Raw genomic sequence first — 27,878 nt, 5'->3', positions numbered from 1 at the left:
GAATAAACGAAGCAGCGCATCTGCCCAAGCAGCAAACATGGCAGTCCTGGGGTCAGACACACAACAACACACACCAGAGTCCCGAGGAGTCAATAGTCACAAAACACTGACGCCTCTGAATCACTGCAACGCACACAGAGTACACAAACGTGTCAGGGGCAGGGCCCTGTGCAGGCTGAGAGTCCTTGAGGATGCTCTGGGTGAGGCAAGAGGTTCTATCAGCAGCTACTCCAGGTTGGATATGGAAGGAAGACAGTGTGGAAGGTAGAACCCTAAAGTAATTCCAAGTGTGTCTGGCAAAATTAAACAGCAGATGTGTGATCCAGGAGCCAGGCTGAGGTTACCAGAGGTATCCAGGGCACACCAGATGCCATACTTCCAATCACATAATATGCAACAGCAAAAGGACTGTGGTATGTAGCTCTGCAGTCGTTTACCACAAAAGAGTTTATATAAGGGCAATATACCCTGCTTACCGTTTTCAAAATATGTTTATATGTGAAAACACCAAATTAAAGTAGCACAGTGAATACTGGATACTGGGAACAGCCAATCAATCCTACACCTGTTTCCAGAGTATGTCTAACAGACAGAAAAGCTGAAGTCAGTTGACACATTTCGAGAGTATCAGCTTTCTGGAGCTGGTCAAAGGAGCCTATTTCCTCCAGCTGGGAATTCGGGTCACTACACAACTCCCAAGGCCTCTGATGCATTGCACGGAGACGACCTTTAAAAATTACTGCAAAAAAAGACATCTTTGACCACAACAGAATTTCAGCCTTACTTTGCTCCTCTCTTAACTCAGCCCTCGACTAAGAGTTACACAAAAGATCAGCCCACTTTTAGGCCACTCCAAGTGACAAGATCATGGAAAGAGCCCGTACCCTTGCCGTGAAGTCGACTGCAGCTCCTCGGTTCAGCAGCAGCGTGGCCACGTTGACATTCCCATAGTGTGCAGCGATGTGCAAAGGTGTAAAGCCACTCTGCAGAGGGAAACAGCCCTTGTTACACAACTCAGTTTACACAAGACCATCAACTCAACTACAGCTTGATTTTAAACCTGCTGGCAAACAAATGTATGCTGTCCATTTTACCCAGTTCACCCATATTATAGCACAGTGTTTTCAGGGCAGTTTTCATACTAAAGGTTATCACAAGTACTTCAGTCTTTCCTTCTCCAACTTAGTCTTTTGCATCCGTGGCCAGAAAGTAGTTTTCATCTTACAAAATATTAATGTATTAGCCATTCTTGAAGAAAATAAAGGAAGTTTCCTTATTACAATTTGGAAGCAACATGGATCTTGTGGGCTGCATCTGTTTACTGGGTTTGGATAAACATCCACAAAGTTGCTGGTCTCTTATTTTACTGCTCTTAGAAACAGGGACAACATATTTCCCTCTGGTTTTTTTCCCTTTTTTTTTCTCTTTCCTTTTTTTTTTTTGAAAACAGTAATTATTCAAAATGTAATTCAAGAATTTGGTTTACATGAGAAACTTAGTAGCACAGTGAAAGAATCATAATTATTTAAGTTTATGTATGATTTGGATCACAAAGGATCTGAAGAAACTTTGCCATCTATAAATGAGAAACAAAACCAATTTACTTATTGAGTTTGGAACACTAGAAGTTGAAACCAGCTCCAGCTACAACACAGAGAATCGTTTGACAACAACAGATAAAAAGATTAAATTTTCAGAAAGTAGGACACAGAACAAGCTTTCAGCCTCATAAGTAATTCAAGTAGAAAGGGCCTTGCTTTTGAGGTTTCCCTGAAGAGCTTTACACTGATTTGATTGGATCTCACTGATAGTTACAGAAAGAGAGAAATACTTTTGGCCTCTTCACTACGGCATGTTTTATTCCTTTCAGTGGACAAACCACCATTTTAGACTAGTCATGGAACAAAGGAATGTAGGCACGTGTTGCCCCCCTTCAGCAGGCACTGCAGCAACACTTCCATGTTCACCACAGCCAGGAACATTCCTGTGGGTGGGTCAGATGCCAAGAGAAGCTGCCACCCTTCAATTCGCATCACCGGCTGCCTCCCGGCAACCTGCTCATGTGTGTGCACACACCAAGTGGGAAGTGCTTTCCCATGGGTGCACCCATTCATAATTCATTCCCTCCTCTGACAGGAAAAACTCCATTATTCAAAAAAGCAGGCTTTCAAATACCAACTGCATTCTTGGAAATCGTTCTTTTCTCCTAAACGCAATAATAATATTTCAGGGAGAAATCCCAATTCGAGCCCATCAGAGCCACGATTAAGTCTTTGGAGAGTTGGTATTTCCAAAAGCCATGTGAGAAATGTATTATTTACCACAGGTAAATTCTGATTGTGTGCTATATCCCTTAGAGCTTTGCAAAACTTTACGGAAAAGATCATAATAAGAACAAGGGTAAAAATAAGCAGATGCCCTGCTTTTACCCTGGGGAATTTGATTACATTTATCATTGGAAAAGATGGAAAATTAATTTTACTATTATTCCGGCTGAGCCAGACACCTTGATTTAGTTATGCCAAGTGAGTGAATTTTCATAATTAATGAAACTGGGCTAAAAAAGCATCTTTATCCTCTTAGCTCCATTACTCGCTTCAGACTTCTTTGAACTGATGTGAATTCTCAACAGTGTCCTTCACTAGTGACACAAATAAAAAGAAATTCTAAGACAAAGGATGAATAAAAATAGGTTTGCCAAGTCCCAAATTTCTATGTATTAAAGCAAAAGCCATATCCTCACTTTCAGTACTAAATAATAAAGAAATATGGCCACAGAGCAGAGAAAATAATCATAAGTAACAGAAAGAGTAATTAAAAATTGTTTATCTCGGTACCTCAGTCGTCCTATTCACCATCATCTGATGCAGCGTGGTTTGGGAAAAAGAGGAACAATATTAAAAACTGGCCGCAAAACGAAGAACTATGTTGCTTTTTTTTGAAATGAGTTATGCTGTTAATTATGGGAAAAGCCATTTGAGCATGCATTAACTTTAAACACAACCCATACTCCCATGGGCGATAAACCCACAGGGAAGCAGCGATCCTGCCTCCATTCCAGTGCCTTCTGGTTTACAAATAACATGGAAAAAGCTGGTTACCAAAGAAATGGGAGGTGTGATTCAAAAGTTTAAAAAAAAAAAATTAAAAAATGAGCAGGTCGGAATTACTGCAAAATTAAATATCCTGCTGGTGGTAGCGGAGGAGGAACACGTCTCTCCATACCGAAGTTACCTTTAACAGCTGGGATGAAGGGATCCCAGGGGCCGCCCACCCCGTTACCTTGGACTGCACGTCGGCGTTGTGGTCGTTCTGCAGCAGCAGCGCCGCCGACTTGGTGTCGTCCTTCCTGGCGGCGATGTGCAGGGCCGGCAGCCTCACCTTGCCCTTGGTGTCGTTCTCCAGCAGGATGGCCACCGCCTGGTTGTGCCCCTGCTGCAGCGCCACAGCCAGAGGAGTGAAGCCGTCCTGGGGGGAGAGGAAGCCAAGGCGCGCTCGGTAAGACGGAGGACGCGGAGCTTCCGTGACTCGCTCGCACGCAGGTATCTGAGACGCTCCTTGCCAGCTGTTTCCCACCTCTGCACCTCCGTCTCCATCAGCAGCACAACATTTTAACCCTTTTCAAACGTCTTCAAAAGGCTTTCAAATGCTTTTGAACATCTTTTCTCCCTTTGGTCTTTTTAACTCAAGCACAAGCAAAGCGTCGTTCTACAGCATCTCTCTTAATTGCTTCCCATCTTAAAACAGGCCACAAAGCATATTTTCAGCAATTTTTTGCTAAATTTAGTGAGCACTGAACAAACTAGATGTGAAAAACACACAGGGAGCCTGTTTGTGAAAAGAAAGCGTATCTTTGGACGCATTTGCTGCTGTTCCCCTTCCAAGTTACACGTGGACCGTGAGTCAAGAAAGCCCGACCATGTTTAGGAATTTATTCTAATTTGAAGGAGAAAAATACCACATTATTTGTATCTTTTGGAAAAACAAAGAAAAACATCCCTGCTTGAAATTCCTAGTTTTAGCCCTGTTTTAAAATTAGTTTCAAATTGTCTTGCTCCTCCACACATGCTTGGGCTGGCCAGTGCTTTTAAAACCCATCCCATGACCACAGCCTGCTCCTCCTGGCTGAAGTACTGCCTGCTCCCAAATATTTCATTCTGATTTGAAACCGAACCTCGCTCTGGTCACGCACTCTCCCCAAGCACAGGTGTGCTGTAACCACATGAGAGACGGGACAGAAATGCTTTGGAACAGGAATATGGAAAGAGGGTAAGATAATAAAGGCCAAGTTAGGAAGGAACCAGAGCTGACATATGCTGAAAGAAACATCTGAAGAATTGCCAAAGCCATTTTTCCCCTTAGTAATCTAATAACTTCTGCGTTGAATGGTGGGTAGGTGTGTGTTGTAACAGTGATACTGCCGTGGTTTCTGCCTGTAACAGAGATTAAATTCTGTGCAGGGAATTAAAAAGAGGTGAACAGCTGATGAAACAGCTGAACTGTAAAGATAATTCTGAGATTGGGGCTACATAAGGTGTTGAAATGGCTTAATGCATTTGCCTTTCGCCTCTGGGAACATGAGAACAAATCCTGGATTAGAGGCCCTGTGAAACTGAGCTCATCCTTACCCTCCTTTTGTATCCCTACGTAGTATGTAAGCCTGGGAGGAAACCAAACGCATTCAAAGGCAGTGCAAGTGTCAAAGCTTCAAAGACAAGATCATCCATTTGATTTGCATCATTTCATCGTCCACCCTTCTCTAAAAGGACACCACTCTTTCTGCATTCCCTCTCCTATTGCTTCTGGAAAGCACGGCCGACCGGAGCTCGGAGAAGGATTTTCATTTCCTGACCTGCCATGAGGAGCTCCTTCTCCATGTATTCCAGGGGCATCTGTCATGTGCCATTTCTTCATCCTGTTCATGAGATGAACTCAGGGAATGTGTGGAAACAGATGGTGGTTCGGGAACAGCCACAGAATCATGGAAACCATCACCTCAGCAAGACCTGAACCTAAAAGTGACCTAGGTCTGCAAGAAGGATGTCAACAGCCTTTACCTTCCAAACTACAAAGTGAGAACTGACCTTTCTCATGGCAGCAGACAAACCTGGAATCAGGTTCAGAGTGGGGATATTTTGTTTCTTTCCTCCCCTCTGCCTTTTTTTATGAAGTCAGACTACATAGTGAGTTCTTCACATGAATTATAACCACCTCGGCCTCGCAATTCCTGTAAACTGACTGAATTTCCAAGTGCACCCGATTATCCCAGCCAACAAAGTCACTGGGAGAAAGGCTGCCAGCAGGTGACTGTGAGCTCCTGGAGAGCCCCAGTTCCCCTCAGCTCCCTCACAAGGAGTGTTTCTGCCACGTTGCCTGGCAATCCCACGGGATTTTCATCCTTCAGAAAGCTGGCATGTAACGTGATCACCTCAGAGAGGATTATTTCAGGAGCTGTCACCAAATGGTACAGTGTCCACTGAGAGAGGGGACAGTGAAACAGCTGGTAATGCTGACAGTTCTCTTCCAGGGGAAGGAGAGGGAGCATAAATGCACCAGCATTTCAAATTCATCCACCTGTGGGGTCAATCCAGAATGGCAATGTTTCTGGACAGACTGGGGAAAAGTAAGAAACATGAGGAAAACCTGTGAGTGGAAAGGAACCTTCCCATTGCTACTTCACGTGGCACAAACAGGAAGGTGACACACTTTGCAGCACAGAGCCTGTTCACTCATCCCCTTGGCTTGGAATAAAAGAACACTTGGCAGAAAGAGAGCAAGAGGAGGGAACAGAATGAGCACAGTCCCCATGTTTTCCCCATTGCCCTTAAATCCCTCTTTAATTACTGTGCTTCAGTTCCTCCTGAGATGGAGTCTCATCTCCCCAACTTTAGCGGCTGCTCTGCTTGCACTGAAGTCACTGCAGGTTGACAAACCAGAACCCCAATTAACATCCTCTTTTCTGCCTTGACACCCACGTGGCCCAGCAGTAGAAATAAAGTGTCCGTGGAGAGAACAGCACATGGCCTGCTGAGCTCATGGATGTGATCCTTGTCAGCCATTTGATTTCCAGCTTACACTGTTCACAGACAATAAGGAATACTCACAGGTTACACTAAGTCCCAGATGAGCTTCAGAACCAGAGGAACTTGGGGAAAGAGCAGCAGGAAATTGGACTAAGTCACCTCCCAAATAGTTCTGTGAGCCCAGCACCACAGGGAACCTCCTCCACTCATCACTCCTGAGCTTATCTAAAATCCCAAGACCCAGTGCTGAGTTTATGGTTGGACTTGATGGTCTTAGAGGTCTTTTCAAACCTAAACAATTCTATGATCCTAAAAGGAAGCTTTTTAACAACTACCTGTTGATATCAATTGGTTTTATACCATTTTACACCACACAGACGCCCTTTTAGACACAGCCCACACAGTCTTGACTTTAATCAATCTGAATATAAAGGCAAAGAAAAACATGAGACAAAAAAACTCCCCTCACCTCAGTAGCTGTGCTTTGGTTGGCTCCATTCTCCAGGAGATACTTCACCACCTCAATGTGGTTCTCTTGAGCTGCCATGTACAAAGGAGTAAAGCCATTCTAGGAAGAACACAGGAGAAAATATTCTGTTAAGGAAAGGGGAATACACCGACTATAACAAACCACAAAGAAACACACGGTTCAAAACGCATTTGTGGGGTTTTTTTCCCAACTGAAATGCTCTAAGTGTGTAACAGAACAACTTTGTATTTGTAACTTTAGATGGTAATGTTTAATGCCACTGAAACCCGGAACTCTATGTGCTCTCTCACTCATTTTCTCCTGACATGTATTTTACGGAAGCGGTGGTCACAGTAATTATTAATACAGCTATTCCTTGCTGATAGTGCTCAGGGACTGCAAAGCTGCCTAGAAGGTTTTATGAAAGCTGACAGGAAAGCAAGAGTTTCCTCCACTTATTACATTTACTTGAGCAAAGACGTCATCCCCTGGAGCCCGTGAAGTCCATACCTCCTGACAAGCTCGGCAGAGACGGCAAGGCCTTAACATCCTACATCAAATTCTGTAATACATAAATCATGGCAAATCACCCACCACAAAGGAACTCAGCCTTGCAAAGGAACCACTGCGTTTCTGACCATACAGCAGGTTCATCTCTCATTTAATTAAGAACATACGTTACAATGTTCTAAAGTTATTAAAAGAATTTGCTTTGGATAAAACAGTAATTAAAAAAATTCTTTTTAAGTTAATCAACCTACTTTGATTCAGGCAAATTCATTAGAAATTCAAGTCCTTTCTTCCCATTAAAATATTTTAATGCAAACAATTTCAATTTATTACCTACAAAATCCTGACAAAACAAAAGCATGGAAGTGAGCTGCCTGCCTGATTAATAACATTTTTCTAAGAGATTTTAGGATTGCTCAAAAGAGCTTATAAAAATCTTCAATATTCTGTAGATAACTGAGTAACATGAGAGGACATAATCACCTATACTTCTGAAAACATTCTTCTGCCTTAGAGTGGCACTTTTAGATAAAACATAAACCCTAAACCAGACCTCAAACATGCAATTTATTTGTAATTTATTTTATTATCTGGTGTGGTATCACACTGAATGACAGGCTTTGAACATTCACACATGGGGTCAGAATTAATGCAGTGATAACTAACAACCTCGTTTCAGAGAAGCCAATATTACTCCTTCTAAAAAAACCTGCTGTGCAAACATTCCAGTAATTTCCTAATGAAATGAAATCTCATTTTTCAGTCACTAGATAACACAGAGATTGTAGAACTGATGTCTTCACAACCCCCCTCTGTGTTTACAAATGTAGAAGATTGTTCAGGCAATAAACATCATTTATGTTGTGGTTGTCATGTATGATATATGTCATATATGTTGTAGCAAATCTTTTAATACTGTTTTGCCTAATATTCTGATGTTTCCATCGACAATCTTGGGGCACAGAATTAAAATATGGCACCCAGAGAACAGTTAACAGCAGTTCAATGCCAAGACTGGGGGATGTCTTTTGAGTGGCTTTGCACAGGAATCAGTTATTATCCAATATTCTCAGAAATGACTCCAAGGAGGGAACAGAATCCTCTTCTTATAGTCACAGACAACATGTTCTACAAGTCCACCACACCACAGGACCGTCACTTGAAAGGTTCCTGCAACCTTGGAGAAAAAACCTGGAGAATTCATTTAGTAAGGACAAACCTAAGTTTCTCTGCTATTGCAGGAAAAATGAACTATGCACATGGGGAATGATGAGTTAGAGAAGAATTCTGCAGGAAAGGACCTGAAGGTCACAGTGGTCTTCCAGAGGGTCACTGGTCAAGGAGCTCATGCTGCAGATAATAAAGGCAATCCCCGCACTGGCACAAAAATGTATCTCCCCAAGGAAGGTATTTTTCTTTGAGAAAAGACTCATAATTGGTGGTGTTCTGCCTGTAAAGGGCAAACGAGGAAAACAAGATAACAGTCCTTAAAGAGAAAGGTAAAGGTCTGTTCTGCATGATCATGACGACTAAAATGAAAAAGCACAACGTTTACAAGGTTGCTGGAGGGAAAATTCAGGTTGGACATCAAGAAAAGCCTCTCAACAGGAAGGTCAGTCCCTCCTCCCAAATCCTTGCTCGAACCAGGCAGCAAACTGGATGCACACAGAGACAGGCTCTTCCATGGCCACCCTGGGGCAGGAGCAGGTGAGTCAGGGAGTGCTGGTCTGGCTGCTCCTCCGATGGCTCTTTAAAGAGAGGGAGGAAGGAGAGATCCCCTCGCCGCAGAAAACGCGGGAACACCATTCCCAGTGGAACTGGGAAGGTGCAGGGGCTCGCCAGGCACAGGCACAAGCTGGCAGTGGGAACTGGGAACAGACTGGGTTCTTTTCCACTGCACTTGTGCAGAAAACACAGAGGAACCTGCAGGTAACCCAGTTGGCTCATTGTGGCCTTTTTCCTTCCCACTCCAGAAAGAAACAATCCTTTTTCCTTCCCACTACAGAAAGAAACAACATGGCAACCTATTAGGTAGAACTTAGAGTAATTTTCCACCCGCCTCATCAGCTTTTTAATATTAAAGTCTCATTTTCCACACGTAATACATGCCATTTGTAAAGTCCTTCTAGCACTGCATATTACAGGGATCACGCCAACTAATATAAATTGGGGGAATGTGATGATTTTCAAGCCAGAGTAAATCAATTTGCTTAAAAGCTTTGAAGAACATAATTTTTTTTTTAATCAAGTCCCTGGTTCTGGAACAGAATTAGGACTATAAATCCCAGATTAGGAGACCATAAACAATGGATATATGTGACTTGATGATGGTTTAGCACCAAGAAGTACTAAATGTTTTTCCACGCAGAGATCCAGAGGAGTGCCCATGATATCATACCTGTGCTAGAATCACACCTGAAACTGCAACAATCAGGGGTGAGGAAATTCTTCCACATAAGATCATAGTATCTTTTTTTTTTTTCTCTCCAGGCTTTAATTATAGTCTAAAACTACTGTATACATTTCCTTGAAGTCCAGCTTATTCTGGGAATTACAACAACATGGGAAGATCTGCACGCAAAGCTACCAATATGCTGGAAAAAAGATCCCACTGAATTTTTCCCCCTGGCAAGGTCAAGCCTGATTGTTCATGCTGGCAGGGAGAAGTCTGCTTTCTCAGACTGCTTTCAGTGAAGCTCTGGTTTCAGAGCTTCTAATTGCAGCGTCCCTGACCTCAACACTCCTGGCCCTCGGCCAGAGAACTCCTATTTTAGGATTCCCAACATGCCTGCCCTCCTGGGCAGAGCTGTGCCCAGGGGGATTGCCTGTTAGCCCTGCTGGAGTTCTTCCTTCTCACCTGGCCCCTGGACCCCAGGAGTCCCGTGCATCCTCCCAGTCTGCCTGGCTTCTGGGATGTGTCTGTCTGTCTGTCTGTCTGTCTCCTACACAGCAAGTGTCTGCCTCTACCAGACAGCCCTGCGGCTGAATGGGAATGCCCCCACAAAAGCAGATCATTCCCGAAGTTTCCTTTTCTCTGGTCAGTCTAAAATCCCTTTTTCCCAGTTCCTCATCACTTAGTTTCCAAGAGCTATATTGCCAACACTTGACTTCTCTGTTCTGCTTCCAGAGATACTTCAAAGCTCGGGATCCCAGATCTCTCCAAACTGAACGAAACATGTTTTCCCTTGGCTTTTGTTTCACTTTCCCTAAGTGTTTTCCACCAAATCCATGACATGCTGGTTAGTGATTCTGCATGGAACTACAGCAAGGGAGCCTGACCTCTCCCCTCAGCATGTGGAGTGGTACAGAGAGGGTTTATTGGGCCAGGGCTGGGGAATTATTACTTCAATAAATTTCCCTTCCCTTTACAGCCCTGTACTGCAAAAATACAGTCCAGAATTAAAGTAAAAATATTGACTGTGACCTGGAAAAGGAGAAGCGAATTGTAATGGGTAATCATGTTGCATTTGTGTGCTTACATTCTTTGCATCTTCTGAAAAACTGAAATTAATTGTGTAATGATATGTAACATTCACTTCCAAACAATGGGTTCATCAGAGTATTTGTAGTGAGGACAGAGTACTCCGATTTCATTATCCTCCCAAATGTGAACTGCAAGATGTTTACTGCTATAATATAAAGTCAGAATGAGAAATTATCACTAAACAGAGTATATTTCATACCCCCTTCTTTCCACTACATTCACTGATTTAGTGGCTAATTGGAGAAAATGAGTAGCTCTCAATGATTCTTCAAGCTATTAATGCAAATTGGCAAGTCTATCTATGACTCAGAGTTTGTATCATTAAATTTTGCCCAAGCCCTAATGAAGAACACAGGCTGAAGGAGCAGAGGGATTATTAGAACATTGAGAAAATCATGCAGTTCTGTAGCTTGGTGGAGCTTTATTCCATGGCAGGTTTTCAAGGAACTTGGGTTCCTCTTTGTATGCAGTGCTGAATTATCAGACTTCAGTATCCATATACCTACAGTATCTACATACATTATGTCCATATATATATATTCATACTGATAAGGAAAAAAGAGAAAATAGAGAAACAGCATCTCTGCATTTTGCCTCTTTGAAGAGGATTCATAAGAGTTAGCAACATCCCCTCTGATTAAATTTGTTAATATAAACCCGGATGCACCAACCTATTTTATTTGAAAGGCCTCCAGGAACTGCTTAAAACTGTATCAGAAGATCACTGAGGTTCCCAGGACAGACAAGAAAAACTGGCACCTCATCCAATAGTTTACATACAAGTGCTCATTTCTACTTACTCAAAAAGAAGGGACAGTGATAAAAAGAATGAGACGAGGGCGAGACAAGCTTAGATTACTCCTCAAAAACAGCTCACACACATACTATAAAACCTGTGTGATTCATGGTTATGTGGTAAAACACTACTTTATGCAGTAAGATCATGATCATTTGGGGGGCCTTCAAGTTCAATAACTGTTTCAGGATTTTTTTTCTGCTCTTCCAGAACATTAAGTTCCTGATCTAAATCGTTATTCAGTGACACACAAGATGACCCCCGGAGGCACCTTCCCAAAAGCCTCTAACAACCCAAGCAAAAAATTAATTGTTATCAGTGAAATATGAGTGTGACAAATAAATGTCTGCAAGCTAAATTCAGAGCAACCATCTTGACAGCATCACCAATATCACAGTTCTGGGAATTCTGATGTGCATGATGCTCAGAGCATTATTTTCAGCCAGGCCATAAATAAACTCTACGTAAGAGGATTGTATCTGAGCAGGAGAGATTCTCTGCATAAAAGGGTGAATTAAGGATAGATCAAGGTACCAACTTTAATTTTTAAAGGTCTCTTTTTTGTTGTTGTTAGCTTACATCAAAAGCCAGAAGTTTTACACAGCAGCAACTTTTCCAATTATTCACATTCCTATTTCCTTTCTGCTAGAATATATTTTCCACAAAAGACAGATAATCCATACTCTTTTTCATTAAAAAAAAAAAATCTCATAAATAACTGGACTATTACATCTGTACTTACATTAAATCAAATATGCAACTGTCAAACTTGCGAAGACAAGCTAAAGGGAAATTCAGATAATTTAAATTTAAGGTGCCTAAGGAGTCTCATTTTGCTACTCAGTCAAGGCTACTCCAGAGAAAAAGATTAGGAATATCCGAATCAAGAGCTCACTTTGCTGAACTGACAGCTGAAGCAGCACAAAATTGAGGATGCAAAGGTGGAGAGAAGGAAACTATCCTTTACTACATCTATGACTAAAGAGTATTTGTGAGCACAGAATTGCTCAGAATAAAGTGGCACAGGAGAGCTACTGGACTCTGAATCTACTGTAAAATCCCCCAACAAGTGGCAGCTAATCATTTAGGTGACAGTTCTTGCATCCATCACACATGGCAGATGCTGAGGCCCACAGGGTCCCGTAGATTAAAGACAAAAAAAGCATTTAGGAAAAAGGCCAGAATTGCTGAATTTAGGGAGGTTGGTGCAAACAGTGAAACGAAAAAAAAAAAGAAAAGGGTATTTTTCTGGTTTGAGATGGCAGATCATAAAACTAATTCGTAATAAATAATTCATTTTTTCTTTTAAATGTAGTGACATAGAAGCCTACACTGAAAATAGTACCACCCCTTCAGCTGTCCCACTAATTCCCTAGTAATATATAAATAGTGTTTGCCACTCTACACTTACACCACAGCAGTAATTATAAAGCCTATGGATATATTATGTTGTCTGGGGTGTGACAAACTTGTTAAGTTCACTCAGGAGAGATCACCCAGGACTCCCAACTGCAGCACAATGTATATGACCCCGCTACAAGATCTCCTCTCTTGGGAAATGGAATTCTAAGTCACTTCCCAGCTCAGATGCTGAATTTAAAGAGCACAAATATTGCATTTCAGCAGCTCCAAATATCACCATTTTCTCCACAAGAACAGCAAGGCAACGTCAGAGCCAGGCAAAAATCAAGGTGTTCCAGGCCTTGGAAATGGCATTTTTATAAAGAGGGAACCTGTAGCAGAAACTGAGTTGATGGAGAATAATGGGAAGAGAACAGGTTCACAAGGAAACACCACCTTGATACTAGGCACAGGTGAGGGCCCAAAGGCTGAGTCAGGGCAGCCTCCTAAAGTTTATACATTTTAAGAATAAACATCATTGGCTGAAAAAAAAAAAAAACACTTTTTGTTTAAATTAAAATCTTTCAAATCATCCCCTTACAGCACTTTTAAAGTAAAATCACAAAAAAAAATAAGACAGATACTACAAATATTTGCAGCTGGTTTTCAGTCTTTGTTGGTTGACATATTTGGGTTTTTTTTTTTCATTGGTCTTAATGTATTATTTTTGTTTACATCTCTCAAAATCCATATAATCCTCCAGAAGGCATTTCTTGCCTTTTTTTTCCCTCCAGTGAACAGATAATGGGCCTGATCCTTTATTACATTAGCAGTGATGAACTGCAGCTGAATGACAGTTAAAAATCTGCCTCTCTAAATACACTGAGAGAAAAGCAGCAAGACCAGTTGGTGGAATTAAAGCCTTTTGTCATAATGGAACAGCAAATACTCCACAAAACACGCTCCATTCCGAAGGTAAGATTATCCTCACAAACCACAGGGAGAGCAATCCCTGGTAAAGCAAATCCTGGGCCATCCTGAGAGAGACAAGCTGATCACTCCTCTGAGAGTCACCTCAATCCTCCCCTGGGTTTGTGGCGACACGGAATGTGGACATTCCACGAGCTCTCGCGGCTCCTTTTGGGAATGCACGCGCGGGGCTGGGGATGTGCTGCTCCAAGGGTTGCTTCAACCTCATGGATGGCCCGGATAAGAACCCTCCAGCAGTCACAACAGCATCTCCCAGGTGTTGACATGGGAAGTGGTGACGGTAATGGGGGCAAATTTCAACAGAAATACCCCTTGGCTAATGTGTTCCCAATGCACTTAGAGCAGGATGTCGAGGAAAGGAAACCGGAGGGCTTTTAAATAACCAAATCAGCTTGGGGGAGGACTGATTTATCTAATCCTTGCTCTCTGTATCTGGGTCACTTTAAATAATCTGATGATTAAAAGGGAGCTCCTCCTTTCGTGAGGGCCCCTAAAGGAAGCAGGGGTCAAAGCACAACCCGCACAGTTAATGGGGAACACGTTCCAGTGTTGTCTCAGCTGCAGGGATTTTAAAATCAAAGGGAATCACTTCTTACTTAGGTGACTCCAGGACATCACACCTCCCTTAGAGTTACCAAACAGGAGCAGATTGTATTGCCTCATGTTGCTTTTTCCTTTCAGCTCTTTGTACCTCAGTCCCTTGGCATTTGTCAAATCACCTCCTCCTAAGAGGTGCAACTCTCTCCACATGAGGCTTTTCTTGACCTTGTTTGGAATGGAGGAAGGTCAGGATGGATCCATTCCTTAAGGGATGCATGGTCAGAACAGCTCAGCATCATTGCTGCAGGGACAGTCTACAAGTTGCCTCAGTTAGTAAGATTATTGCATTTGGGGTATCAACACATTTGGCAGGTTGATACTCCTATTATGGGACATCTCGGATGCCTGCACAGGAATCAGATGGTACAATCAGACTTTAAGAGAAAGCAATAGAGACAAATGGGAATTTCTTAAGGGGAAGGGTTGGACTGACTAAATCTGGTGATGTTTTTTCCACTTGGGAAAAAAAGATCAAGAACTCACATAAGAATTCTGAACGTGTCACAAGAGCAGACACTCAATGGGAAGAAGAGCACAAAAATAATTGCTCTTCCAATGCATAAGCAATATCTAAGAATGGGTTTGGGGTAAAGAAGTGATCCAGCTGTGAAAGGAGGATAGCACTGGGCTCAGTGAAAGTGTGTGAGAGGTATGTGGGTGGATGTGAGAGAAGTCAGTGGCCAATCCCACTTCCGTGGGTCTGCCTGATGAAACATTTCAATGCTCCCTGAAGACTTCATCTGAATTCTCCACTGAAATTCAGAAGTACCTTTTGGATCACCCACCCAAGTGAACTCAGAGTGCAAAAGATGACGTTGTTCCATGGACTTTGTTCTGCTCTGCAGGGAAATGTAAAGCTCAAAGGAACAGCCTGGAACACCCCAGTGGATCTATCACCAACTTTGCATTCTGGTTTGCACCATCCAGTGCCCAGAGAAGATTTCCTATTATCAATTAGTGCAGCCTGGTCAGACCTACACAGGACCAAAATCATGGTCAAATCAAGAAGAGAAACTGCAGAAATTGCTTTTTCACTTGATGCCCATTTAGATCTGCCCACTGAATTATGAGCAGACTCAGCCAAGTGAAGGGTTTGTAGACACTCATTACATAAATATAGCTACTCCAGCAATACTTGCAGCAAAAAGCAATTCTAACTGAGCCAAATAATTGCACACTTCTCCAGTTCTAGGAGGAGATAAGCCAAAAAAGACCAGTGACTTCTACATCTCTGGGTGTGCCCTCATTTCAGCCTTTGCCTGAAATGGGCTGGAGGAAGATGTGAGCTCTCAAATGACAGAGATGCAGGTGAAAGTGGAGTCACTCAATTAGCAATCACTGTGCAATTAGGCTTTGTATCAAAATAGAAATTACTTCTCTAAAAATAGCAGTGATGACATGTTAGCCTGAAAGGAACAGGCTTCATAAAAGAGGAAGATGAGCAAAATAACAACTCCGAAGGCCAACATGAAGCTGAAGGGCAAAGCAAAGTAATCTAATAGAAACCCCAAATCCACAAAATCAGAGCCCTGAATGCTTAACAGCCTCAGATAGCACAGATGGGGTTTGTAATCCCAGTGGTTACAGTGGTTTTAATAGCATTTTCTGAGGTAATTCTGTTATTTCGTTGTTGCAAGGAACTGGAAAACGAGTGTGGTTTTTCAGATGTCACTGCTCATAAGTTCTGATAAAAGCCAGTGTTTTTATGCCATTTAATGGAGAAAATGAAAGTAAACCCAATAAACTGGAGTTGTGACTACCCTTTTATCTACCAGTTCATCATCGGAGAAGAAACTTTGTCACTACGGCAAATTGTCATCACTGGAAACGAGAACGACCTTGACAGATACTGAGTTTTTTAAAGAGGAAGTGATGGAGCAACCTGAGTAACTCCCCTGGCTTTAAATCACTACCAGCAAACGGCATCTCACAGGGGCCTACAAAAAATAAAGTGTGAAATAACAGAGATACCAAGGAGAGGGTGTCATACACCCCCAATAGCAACAACTGATCCTGAAAGGTTTAAAGGTGACAATACAGCATCTGTTTTTAAAAATGGAATTGAGGGGAAAACAGGAGAAAGACAAGCTGAGAAATTCAGTCATGATTTGCCACTTCTGTATTCAATCTTACCCTTAATTTGTATTTTTGTTCATTTCTCACTTTATCAATGAAGCTCTTTCCTGAAACAATATTTTTCTTTCCATCTTTTCATCCATTACGTATTTGCTGACTAAAAAACTTAGTATTTGAGCATATTCTTTTTCCCTTTTTCTATATAACTTCACATTTCCATTTTTTGACCAGCTGTAGTTACGTATGTTTGAATCTTTTTTATTCTTATATCATAAAGCACATGTCTAGTCTTTATTAACTTAATAATTCATGGAGCATAAAAAAATTCCTTTATAATTCAAGTACACCTTTCACTGGAATTCCTCCTTAGCCTTCTGAACACCTCCCTGTTGCCTGAGGAGATGTAATCCAGCTATTATCTTCTGGAAAAGCACAGCAGGCCAGAAAGACCCAACCCAGAGGCCCCAAAGCTGGATGACACCACGTTGAGGACTCACCCTCCCAGTCAAGTCAACAGGATTTGTTTAATTAAGACAGTGTGTCACAAATCCAGGACATATGTATCCCAGCAGTTGGAATTCATCCTGTCTGGAGGCAACCTGGGAGCAGTAATGGGGGGAAAAATTTCCTCCATCACATTAATTCAATTAAATCAAGTAGCAAATGCCTGTTAGCACCTCTGTGTGCATTACAAACCATCCACTGCTAACAACAAATGTCTTTCAAACCAGAATACTATATAAAATAATACCTGTGAAAACATCTTCCAATTCCAATTGGACTTTCTTTTTTTGATTTAGAAAACCTCATTTCTTTTTCCAGAGTAAGAAAAAGCCTTCATGAAGACTTTTTGAGGGATAACACTTCGTGAAAGGAACATTTTTCAGAATTATTTCTCTTCAAATACTCAAAACCCTAACATTAAAGACGTTACTTTATCTTCTAATACACATGAAAAGGCTGAAGGAAGTATGAAGAAACTCATCCAGTTTGCTCATTATGACAGGAGTTTGCTAAGTTTTTGAGCAATGGAATTGCACCATTTCTTACCTTTAATGGGAGCAGAGCACGGGGAATAACTGACCACCAGCTGTCCCCAGAGAGCTCTTTGGGAGTTCTTTTGGGCCAAAAACCATAATAAAGACAATATTTTTTAAATCTTCAGATCAGGCAGCTTAAAGATCTTTTCAGTTTCTCTCTCTTGATTTTTAATGTGATGACAGCACAGAGAAACCTATTTACTTTGTAAAGCTATTTGTTCATCTCCTGCTCTCCACAGTTTCTACAGTTTGTTTCCCTGCCAGGACAAGGTGACTTTCCCCAGTTCAAATGCACATCACAAACCTCTCTGATTGAAATTCTTCCTGATCACGTAAGGAAGGAGTTCAGAAGCCTGGAGTAAAGTTATCTGCAAATTTTTAGCCAAAAAATAACCATATAAAGCAATTGCATAGATCGAGTTATGGAGAAATTCTCTTGTTTGTTACTGCTCATCAAATTCCACTCAAATATAATATTTATATGCTTGGAAAAATTTCTGAAACAAGTTATTAAAGCACACCAGGAAATGCTAAAACATTTCAGTCACCAACAACACGAGTTCCTGTCCACACAACAAGCACATAATGACTTCAATTTGTTATTTACTTTTACTCTGCTTACCAGTGAACGCCTCAATTCCCTTGATTTGTCAGGTTTGGATATTTGGAATCAGTGCCTAAAAACTCAGACCTACCTTATAAATCCCACCAAGTAACTTTTAGAAGAGAGAAGGGAAAAAAACAGCACCATACCTGAGATTGTGCATTAATATTGGCACCTTCCTTCACCAGAACTTTGACAACTTCAGCTTGTCCTGCTAGGGATGCAATGTGCAGGGCTGTATTCCCTTTCTGTTGGAGAAAGGGGGGGAAAATGAAAGAATATTATTACCCTTCTTCAGGAATCATTTCAAGCAGCAGTTGAAAGCAAAGGCTGAAAGCAAAACAACTCATCCCACAGGTGTTTTTTCCATTGTGCCCATGAGAGAAAAGGTTCTGGATATGGTAAAGTCACTGACTAATTTTCACAGATTTGAAAAAATCACTCTCTGTCTAATGTGGACCTGTCACTGGAAATAAGGAACAATCTGGGACCGCTAAAAACTTTTAATGCTTCCCCTGTATTATTGTACAAATAATATTTTCCTCTTCATTTACTACCGAAGGGCTTCAGCAAAAAAGGTTCCCAGGTCAAAACAGAAAATCTAGTTTAAATATCAGCAACGTATTTATATCTTTTGCCTGTGTTTCTCCCATGTGTTTGACCTTTTCTTTCTGAGAATAAACTTGCAGACAAGTGTGACTTACCTTAGTTGCAGAATCCACGGCCGACCCTCTTTCCAGCAATTCCTGTACCAGTCCCACGTGGCCTTCTTTGGCTGCCAGGTGCAGAGCATTGAGTCCATTCTGCAAGCACAAGGGCCAGATCCATTACAAATATCAGATACCCATTCCTACCTTGCCCTGGGATAAGAGGAAGATTAGGAGCTGGAGTACTGTTACATCTCTTAGCTGGCTGTCTACATAAGTCAGATATTTTGGATGTGGCTCTCTGTGACAAACTTCTCCGGTGATGCTTTTCTCATAGCAACAAAGACATCAAAACCAAGTGTATTTTGTGAGGATCCAGAAGACATTCCTTCCTTTCTGACAGTTTCCCACTTCCCCCCTACCTTGGGCATCTCCATGGAGCTCAATATTTCAAAACTTGAGCGCGTTTCTGCCTTCCTGCTCTTTACTGTAACCTTATCCAGTTCCCCTGAGGAATTATCAACACTGAGAAATCACAGGACTTAGCCAAATTTACACAGGATATGTCTATTCAATCAGGATTATTCCATGCTGATGTAGCTGAACGCTGGACTGTCCTCTGGGCTAACTGTTATCAAATAGAAACCCAAAAGCACAAACAGACCAAAATGGTCGTTGATTACTTGTGGCTTGCAAATCAATCCTTCATCTGGCACCCACCCCTGCTGGTTTCTAGGCAAGTCTGCATGAAACTTTGAGGTTCTGAAACCTCAAAAAGGAAAACAAAATTAAGTAAGAGCAAGGATTGTCCAAAAAGCAACCCAAGAAGGTCAGCATCTAAATCCTCTCCATATTAAACAACAGGACAAATCTCAGACAAATTCCAGCCATAGAAACCTTATCTTCTTCTTCCTAATATCCCCATTCCACCCAAGGGGGAAAAAATAAAATGACAGTCTATTGTAGCTCAATTGCCAACCTGTTTCTCACAATCCTACAACATTTTCATGCTACATCAGGCAGGTGACAGATCCTGCCATTCCCTGCAACACTCTCCTGGTTTCCACACTGGAAGCATCAGGAGTGATGCTCAGGTATTTGAGTCACCAGCAGCAAGCACAGCACTGCATAATTTTTGTCACTTTGCTCATCTCTGAGCGCTTCAGAGTCATTTCAGTTGTGAACTAAACAAGCAGCTTTCTGGCTTTCATTTTGTCCATGCACAGAGGCAGTTCAGGCTTGTAATTCCCAGTGGGATTTTAAAGCACTTAGCACTTCACAGGAGGCATTTAATGGGAGTGGGTCCAATGGCTTGGGACACAGCAATCCAAAGGCAGCTCTGCACTAACTCCATTTAATTCCACATCCACGTGAGCAGCACTGGCAGATTTTGTGGTCAAATTCAGAAGTGGAACTGTGAGAAAAGCAGAGGAACTGAAGGAAGGCTACACTCACAGGCTGCCAAAAGCAGAGGAACACCCTCCTGCAGCCTGGCAGTTAAGAAATGTTAATGAGAAACGCGGTTTCAAATCCCATTATGTGGGAAAAGCAGCAGCAACCAGATCCTCCTTAATCCAGAGGAACACTCTTAACTAGAGAGCTGCAGAGCCCAGGGGTGGCAGCAGTGCCGTGCCCTGGATCAAGGATAAATCCTTGGCCAAAAATACGTGGTGAGGTTGACCATAATCACCAAGATGAGGAACACTGCACATGTCAGGGAATATTCTGCAGGCTGAAGAGGTTTCAGAAACCTCTAATCTTCCTGGGGGTTTTAATCTCAGTTGAGTATTAACTAACCATAATTACTACCTGCAGTGGCTGAGAGCTTTGAAACAGTGTTTTGTGGGGAAACACCGTGTTCTTTCTCTTTGTTTGAGAACTAAGACACATTCTCATATCTAATCCCACCGATTCTGTCATCAACACTTTCCATGGGAATACCAAGGGCAGCTTGGGCTCCTTACAGCTGTCCACGGCTGATGTACTGCTGTGACATGTTATTAACCTTTCTGACTCTTTGGGAGCAGACTGGAGTCCACAAACAGCACAGTAACTGCAATATTCATGGCCCATACCCTCCTCTGAATGCAAAAGGATGAGGAGAAGCCTTCAGTTTAGTTTACCACATGCCAAAGGATGGAGAGAACAAGGTTTGTCCCAGTGCTTAATCAGTAGGAACCTCTTAAAATACCTGTATTCCTCCCTTTGAGACACATATCTGCTGATGCCATATTAAGCACCTGAAAGGTGATATTGCTGCATAGATTATATGAGTTTCTCTGCAACTTTTTAATTCAATGAATACTTGAGGTCCAGTAAAAAGGTCACAGGAAGAAACTCTAGCTTAAATATAGTTCCCACTACACACATTCAAACCCCGTAATTCCCTAAATAAAGCAAGCTGGGGTAAGCAGCAGCAAGCTCTGCACTTTAAATGCTGAGGGCCAGCACAACTGAAGCCTTAAAGCAACCTTTGTTCTGTTCCTCCCTAATCAGAACCAACGCTGCAATTATTTCCCGGCCCACGTGGCTGATCCCTGCCACTTCTGATGATGGAATCTCAGATTTAATCAACGCAACTCCTCCGTTCCTGTCAACTGGATTCTTCCAGTTCAGAACAACAAAGGTTTCTGACACGTCCCTTTTTTTTTTTCCCCTCTCCCGTGCCCACCAAAAAGTTGGGGAGGGTGAAATTAGTTGTCTGCTAAGCAAAACTGTGCAGCATGAGGACAAAGCACACATATACCCTCACTGCCTTTCTCCTGGAGGCTCCTTGGTAATTTTAACTCCCATGAAAGAGCACCATACTAAGCCTTCCAAGCTTGGTTCTTCAAGTGTCTCCCTGCAGAGCCTTACAGCTTCTAAATCACCAGCCTCACCACCTTCGTTGAATAGAACAGTTCCTACTTCCCTGAAGTTCCCTTCCATTTGAAGGTATTTATTAAGTGCTTAATAAATACCTTAGGAAGCAAGAATGTATGTTGACAAAATTAACCCTCATCTTTCCTCATGTGAAGAGTCTGACCCCTTTTAACTCCCAGAGTTGGGATGCAACACTTTGCAGGAAGATTTGCCAAGAGCTGAGTTTCTACCTACCTTTTGTGCCTTTGCCACCCAAGATTAAAATGACATTTAAGCAATTTACAGATAAAAACACCATGAAAGCCAACAAAAATAAAACAATAAACCCCCCTATTTTTGTAATGTTTCCACATTCTTCAAGTATGAAATGCAATGTGTTTTCACCAAGTTCCTTCCACTGATGCTGTGGTCCCAGACTTATACATATGTAGAGTCTTTTCCAACCTTAACTATTCCATGATTCTATGATAAAGGCCAATGCCAAAGCATAACTTTAAAACACAACAAAAATTAACTCCCCAGCAGAGGCAGAAACTAAAAATAAACATCATAGTCTTTGTTAAAGTCAAACTCTTTCCTCTGTCTCTTTAATGGATGTCAGTCTAAGGTTGCTGCCGAATAAATCTCTTGGGGAGGTAAAAAGTGTGTGTGGTCAAACTCTCTTCAAGAAACATTTGGAAAGGGCTTTCTCAAGTCCCAAGGTTCGTTGAAGTTTTTCCTAAAAATACCACAAAGAAACGAAATGAATTGCTGAGAAAAGAAAAATCATTTCAGATGATGAAAATTCTCCTTTTGTGGGGCTTTCTAGTCTACGAACTCGAGCAAATGAATTAACCCCCTGAGTGACATCAAAGGCCATCCTGCAGACCTCATTTATGACACAGAGCTGCTGCAGGCTGCAGCTGGCACTGCTGGGAGCAGGAGTCCCTCTCCCTTTGGAGCAAGGGAGGGAATTAACAGCAAGAGAGGCACCAACCGAACTAGAAAGAAGCCAACAAAACGAGAGCCAAAGCCGAGCAGACCTAAATCGGGGCCCTGGAGCTGGAGGACCCCCAAACTACCTAATATTTGAATCCTGTTCTGTTCAAGGCATCAGACTTCACATCTGTTTCTAGGAATGCAGAAGACTTGAGAACAAATGCCAAAATGCAGCAAATTTTTCCTTCCAAGGAAGCGACTCTGTCGCCATGAGAACTGACAGGTCTCCAAGCACAAGATGGAGAAACGTCACTTTATGTTGCCTTTGGATCATCAATTCTGTTTCAAAAGGGAGCAGGCAGCTGGTGAACCCTTGGACTGGTCAGGTGTTGAGGTCTAACTCCTGCTGCCCAAATGCAGAGTGTCCAATTAAAGGTCATTCTGAACATCTCGCAGAAGCAAGATCTTTTCTCTTGCTACTTTACTAGAAACACCAATCACATCCTAAAAAAACACATTTGTCACAATAGCTCTAAAGGAATCAGAGAGTTCCAATGACCATCAGCTATCCATCCTACAAAATACCAGGAATCAGATATTTTTTTTTTTAAGGGACTATTCTTAAAACAGGGTAATTATGTTCCCTGACATTTCTAACTCTCTCCAGAAACAAAGAAACATAATTGATTTATGATTTTCAGACAAAAAAAATGATGGTGCAATTCCATAATAATTGAACTTATGAAAGCAGCAGTTAATAAAGCATAATTAAATAATAATTAATTATTAACTATATATTAGTAATGACTCCCTGTATTCAGTATATCCAGAAGCATTAAGCCCCATCAGATTTTGGAAACAGTTACATTGGGAAAAATACTTTGATTCTCCATAAAGACAGACCTCTCTGAAAAAACTTAGGATCTGAGAAACAAACACTGAACTTGAGAAAGCACCTCCTGGTGTTCCCTCTGTTCAGGAAAGCTTATTCTTAACACTATGTACAGTTTTCCCAGATGGGATCTCGTCTAAAAATAGCATTATACTGGGGAAAAAAACAACCTGCATGTAACAAGGCTTCATTTGTGAAAGAGCATGAGATGGCTCAGTCTTAAAAATAAAAGACACTCCTGCATTCTTCACAGACTGTGCTGTGTTGACTTCTCCCCACAGACAGCTGGAACACAACCATGTGGACATCCCAGTCAAACCTTGAGGAGGAGGAGGAGAAGGAATAACTGGAAGGCTGCAGAAGGAGTTGCCATGGCTTACTCACTATTCCCTAACCTCTAGCAGAGGAGGCTTAACTGGAACATCAAGTCACATTACTTACTTAAATCACGTTAATATGTTATTTTTCCTGTTTTGCACACTAGTCAACCACTTTTTTTTTTTTTCCCACATAATAACATCCATGAGTGCTTCATCTATTCCCAACCACTAAGAAATCCCACAGCCTCTCTCCTGATGTTTGCACTCACCTGGCTCTGATCCCACCCACGCAGTGCAAGAGGAGCTTTGCACCAGGTGCAGGTGGGAAGCACTTTCCTCAGGAGACAAATCTGCAGCAACCCTGCTCATATTCCTCTCACAACCACCAAGAGAATATGAACTGGCTGGAAAAAAAAACCTTATAATGCTCCCAAGTAATTATCACATTAACTGTGCTCTGTCCTGGGGGTGAATCTCTTTGTTAATACTGGTGCTTATAATAAAAATGGAAAATCTGCTGGACCTATTTGAATAGTAATCAAACTTGAGTCTGATTTACTCTGTCCTGATTGGGGAACTTGAAGTTTGCCAGGTCATGTCCCATATAACTCAGCAAGTTCTTCCTTGACAGCAAGGCTTTTAATGGGAACTTTCTCCTAGACAGTAAGAGAAGGCTCTTTTCTGTATGTTTTCAATAAGCAGCAGATGAAAAGCCTCTTATTTTCCTCATCATTAAATTCCTTGGCACTGACAACAGAGCTGCTCTCAGCCCTGTGCCCCAACTTCCATTTGACACATCCTTACTTTAATCACCTGCAGCTTTCCTTCAAACAGGGAAGGTGATGCCTCCAAATATTTTAGATTATTTTGTTTCTTATTCTTCAATTTACTCTTTTTTTCCAAAATAAAGGGGCCACAATTCTGGGGTTTTACTTCCAAAAGGCAAAGCCACCATCCAGTTAGTGGTCATTTTGATTCCATCTGGCTAAGAGTTAGGGGAAAGCTGGACACCATAAAACCTGAGCTGTCAAATTCCCCCATCAAAAAACTGCACTGATTTCACCAGAACCTCAAAACACTTTTCAGGACTGATGCAGACACTTATTTGCACATTTATTTTCCATCACAGTCCTATTAAATTTGATGGTTCCAGTCACTTAAATAAATGTTGCAAATGTAGGTCCCCAAGCTATGAAGCCAAAGTAATTGGATTTATATGACAGACCTACAAAAGAGCCAAGTTAAAACATTCTGTCTCATTACAGTCACATCAACGGTGACACTTTAACAGTGTGATTTTACAGCAGTAACAACTTTCCTGAAAGGAAAGGTAGCTATGTTAAGCAAAAATGTGAGTGCAGACGTTGAACTGGATTTGACCCAGTGACACTCAAAATGTCCTCTTCTACAGGGCTTAAACACAATACACTGAGTATGTAAAAAAATTACATTAAACAAGAGACCGCTGAAGATCAAGACTGAAAACATGCCTCGAGGTGAATCAAAACACTGGTATGAAGGAATCCAGCCTGGAAAAACTAGGGGAGGTGTGTCTCACAACTCACCTTTGCAAACTTCTGTCCTTCAAATATCTTACCTGATTGCAGGTGTTGATGTCTATTCCACTTTTCAGATATTCCACTACTTTGTCCAGATTGCCAGCTCGGGCAGCTCGGAGGAAGCTTGCATTGCTGTCAGACTGTAAGAAGGAAAAAAAAATCTCTAATTAGCTCCTGCTTAAAAGAAAGCACAACTTTATCACTGGTGAAAGGTTCTCACATTTTATGCTGCAGGAAAATAAAACAGTGAAAAGCCCTGACTTTGCATTACATCTGCATTAATTAACATACTCAAATTAGGCAATAACGGCCCGAAAGAACTGCAGACCCATTGGAGTGAGCAAAATAGTGCAGTAATTGCTGGAGTTCAAAAGTTTAGCAAGAACAAAAAAAAAAAGAAACACCCCACCATAAATCATAGCAACTGATATTGTCAACAAGAAAAAAAATAAGTGCATTGACTTGCCAGCCGTAGTTTTCTCAGGCATTATACATATATATATATGTGTATGTGTATATATATATATATACACACATATGTATGTATATATACATCCTGTACATATAATTTTATATCTCATTTACAGATCTCTATATCTGTTATTTATATATTTATATATATTAATTTTTTTAATATTTTATTTTTGGATATATATGCTCAGAGTGGGCAGCACTGCACACCAGGCTGAGCCCAGGATCACGCTGTAAACCTGCCCAGCCCCAAAGTGCCTGTAATCACCCAGTGAAAAACAAGGTTAAAAAACCTGCAAAAACACGTTTTCATTTTTTCAGCCACGTTGTGGGATGAACTGTTAAACAAGGGAGTGTGAAATGCATCAGCTCTCTTGCTTTTGTCTATGATTATGACATGGAGTAACACTGTTTGAACCTCCACACAGGTAAATTGGCTCCTAAGGCACCTGGAGAGCAGGAGAAAAACCGAAGTTGTGCAAGAGAAATAAGGATTAAACAGCATAAGCATTTGGGAACACGCTCAGAGACAGCAGCAATGCTCATACTTCAATAAACAGTGTGGGAGGGAGTTGCAAACAGCAGCTCAGTAACTTTGGGAGCCTGTCTGGTGGGGGTGTGATTGGAGAGGAAGAGGTCGGCACGCACACCATCGGACCGGGACTCGGTGTTCCTCTGGAACGCCTCCGGCCCACCCTGTTCCTCAACTAATTCCACCTCCCCGTCGCAAACACTGGGTAGAACCAACTCTTTCACTTGGTGAGAATATCCTGAAAGCTCCTGCTTTCCCACTTCTTTCAGTCGCCCAACCCATTCCAGAGGGTTTATTTCGGTCACTCATCACGCCGCACTCACTCACTTCCCAAACCCTGGGCCCAACCTATTTTAATCTGCGACAGATGGATGCCAGCACAACGATTCTCCTTACAACTCAGCTGCATGCCAAGACCAAAATATTCCCTTTTAAATTCCTCTCAGCAAACTTCAGCACATTTTCTGCAGCTTCTGCTGTTAAGAAATCAGACCTTCCCTCTAAACACGCAGCAGGGGGAAGGGGAAGGTAGCACAGGAATTCACGGTGACAGAACCCTTGGATAGCTCCAGGCCTCAGTCAGGAGCATTTGAATAAGGTTTGACTCCAGCACAGATTCTGACAGGCACAAGAAGTTCCCTCTGAGGACTGGGATGTGCATGTGCCCATGAAGACACTAAAATATATTTTTATTTTTAAATGACCTTGGTAAAAGAACTAACCAATATCAAATATTTGAGCACACAAGGGGTAAATCTGCACGTTCTGGTTGAGAGAAGCATCTTTGCCCTCAATAAGACACTAAAAATGCTGACATCTCCATTACTGCTGGAAGCTCAGATCACAGCTAAGCCCACATGATTATATTCCATTTGTTTCCGGCTAAGAAGACACGAGCAGTCCTTTCTCATTTCCTTCATTCATAATTTTGTTTACCTCAAAATTAAATTACTGCACTGTCCATCACTTCAAGACACTTTCCATACACCTGAATATCGATCACAGCACAGAGTAAGAAGTTCTTGCCTACATGAAGAGTAATCCAACAATTCACCCATACATTATATACATTGCCATACAAATACCAGACACCATTTCCATTAAATACTCAAAAATTCAGCACCGTGTTTTAAAGCTTAGGAGTCCTGGAAGTTGGGAGTACTCAGATCTGTGTTTTCTTTCCTGGTTTGCCAACTCTAATTCTTCAGCAGGTTGTCACTGGTTTGTCCTTTACCCTGTTCTTTTAAGCCTTTAAAAAGCATTTTGGTCGGTACTTCTGCCTCAGCCATTTACTCACTTCAGCACATTACAAATTCAAATCCATTTTGACAAAATCCCCTCAGCAGGCAACAGCAGCAGTTTCCTGCAGTCTCACCACGTCAGGAAATACTCATTTTGCATCTGTGGGCTTTTCCAGTGGATTCAGTAATCTCGTGAAATGTTTTATTTCCTTACATGCAGATTTTTAGTTGAGTTCAACGACGTTTCAGTGACAGAGAAACTGAAGACAAACTGTCACCAAACTGTCATTTGAAGATAATTTCTTTACAGGAGACAAGATAAAACACAGAGTCAAGGTCCTTTGCACCACATGATACCTATCACATCCCCTCTTCCTAAGCACACGCCCCTGAGGGACTTTTTTTTAGGAGTTTTACACATGGAAGCTGACTGTGCTCAAAAGCAAACACTCCACCAGAGGGGAAAGGGAAGGTTTACACAAACAAACAAGCAAACAAAGCTA

At 41.7% G+C, this 27,878-nt stretch overlaps 1 protein-coding gene across 17 annotated transcripts in view; it reads right to left on the bottom strand.

Moving 5' to 3' along the window:
- The window catches only part of ANK2 (ankyrin 2), a 185,844-nt gene that overhangs the window by 95,505 nt on the left and 62,461 nt on the right, over window positions 1–27,878 (bottom strand). For all 17 annotated transcript variants that reach the window (XM_051804874.1, XM_051804875.1, XM_051804876.1 and 14 more), the window contains exons 2-8: window positions 25,170–25,271; window positions 18,638–18,736; window positions 18,083–18,181; window positions 6,493–6,591; window positions 3,283–3,468; window positions 2,838–2,861; window positions 885–983 (exon numbers count right to left, since the gene is read on the bottom strand). In XM_051804874.1, coding sequence (XP_051660834.1) covers window positions 885–983; window positions 2,838–2,861; window positions 3,283–3,468; window positions 6,493–6,591; window positions 18,083–18,181; window positions 18,638–18,736; window positions 25,170–25,271 — 708 coding nt within the window. The remainder of the gene's footprint in view (window positions 1–884; window positions 984–2,837; window positions 2,862–3,282; window positions 3,469–6,492; window positions 6,592–18,082; window positions 18,182–18,637; window positions 18,737–25,169; window positions 25,272–27,878) is intronic.

This window comes from Manacus candei, unplaced genomic scaffold (assembly GCF_025592945.1).
Source record: "Manacus candei isolate 608988 ecotype Guabito, Panama unplaced genomic scaffold, ASM2559294v1 h1tg000062l, whole genome shotgun sequence".
Taxonomy (NCBI): Eukaryota; Metazoa; Chordata; class Aves; order Passeriformes; family Pipridae; genus Manacus; species Manacus candei.
Note: the sequence above shows the minus strand (reverse complement) of the source record. Positions and strands in the feature narration are given on the sequence as shown.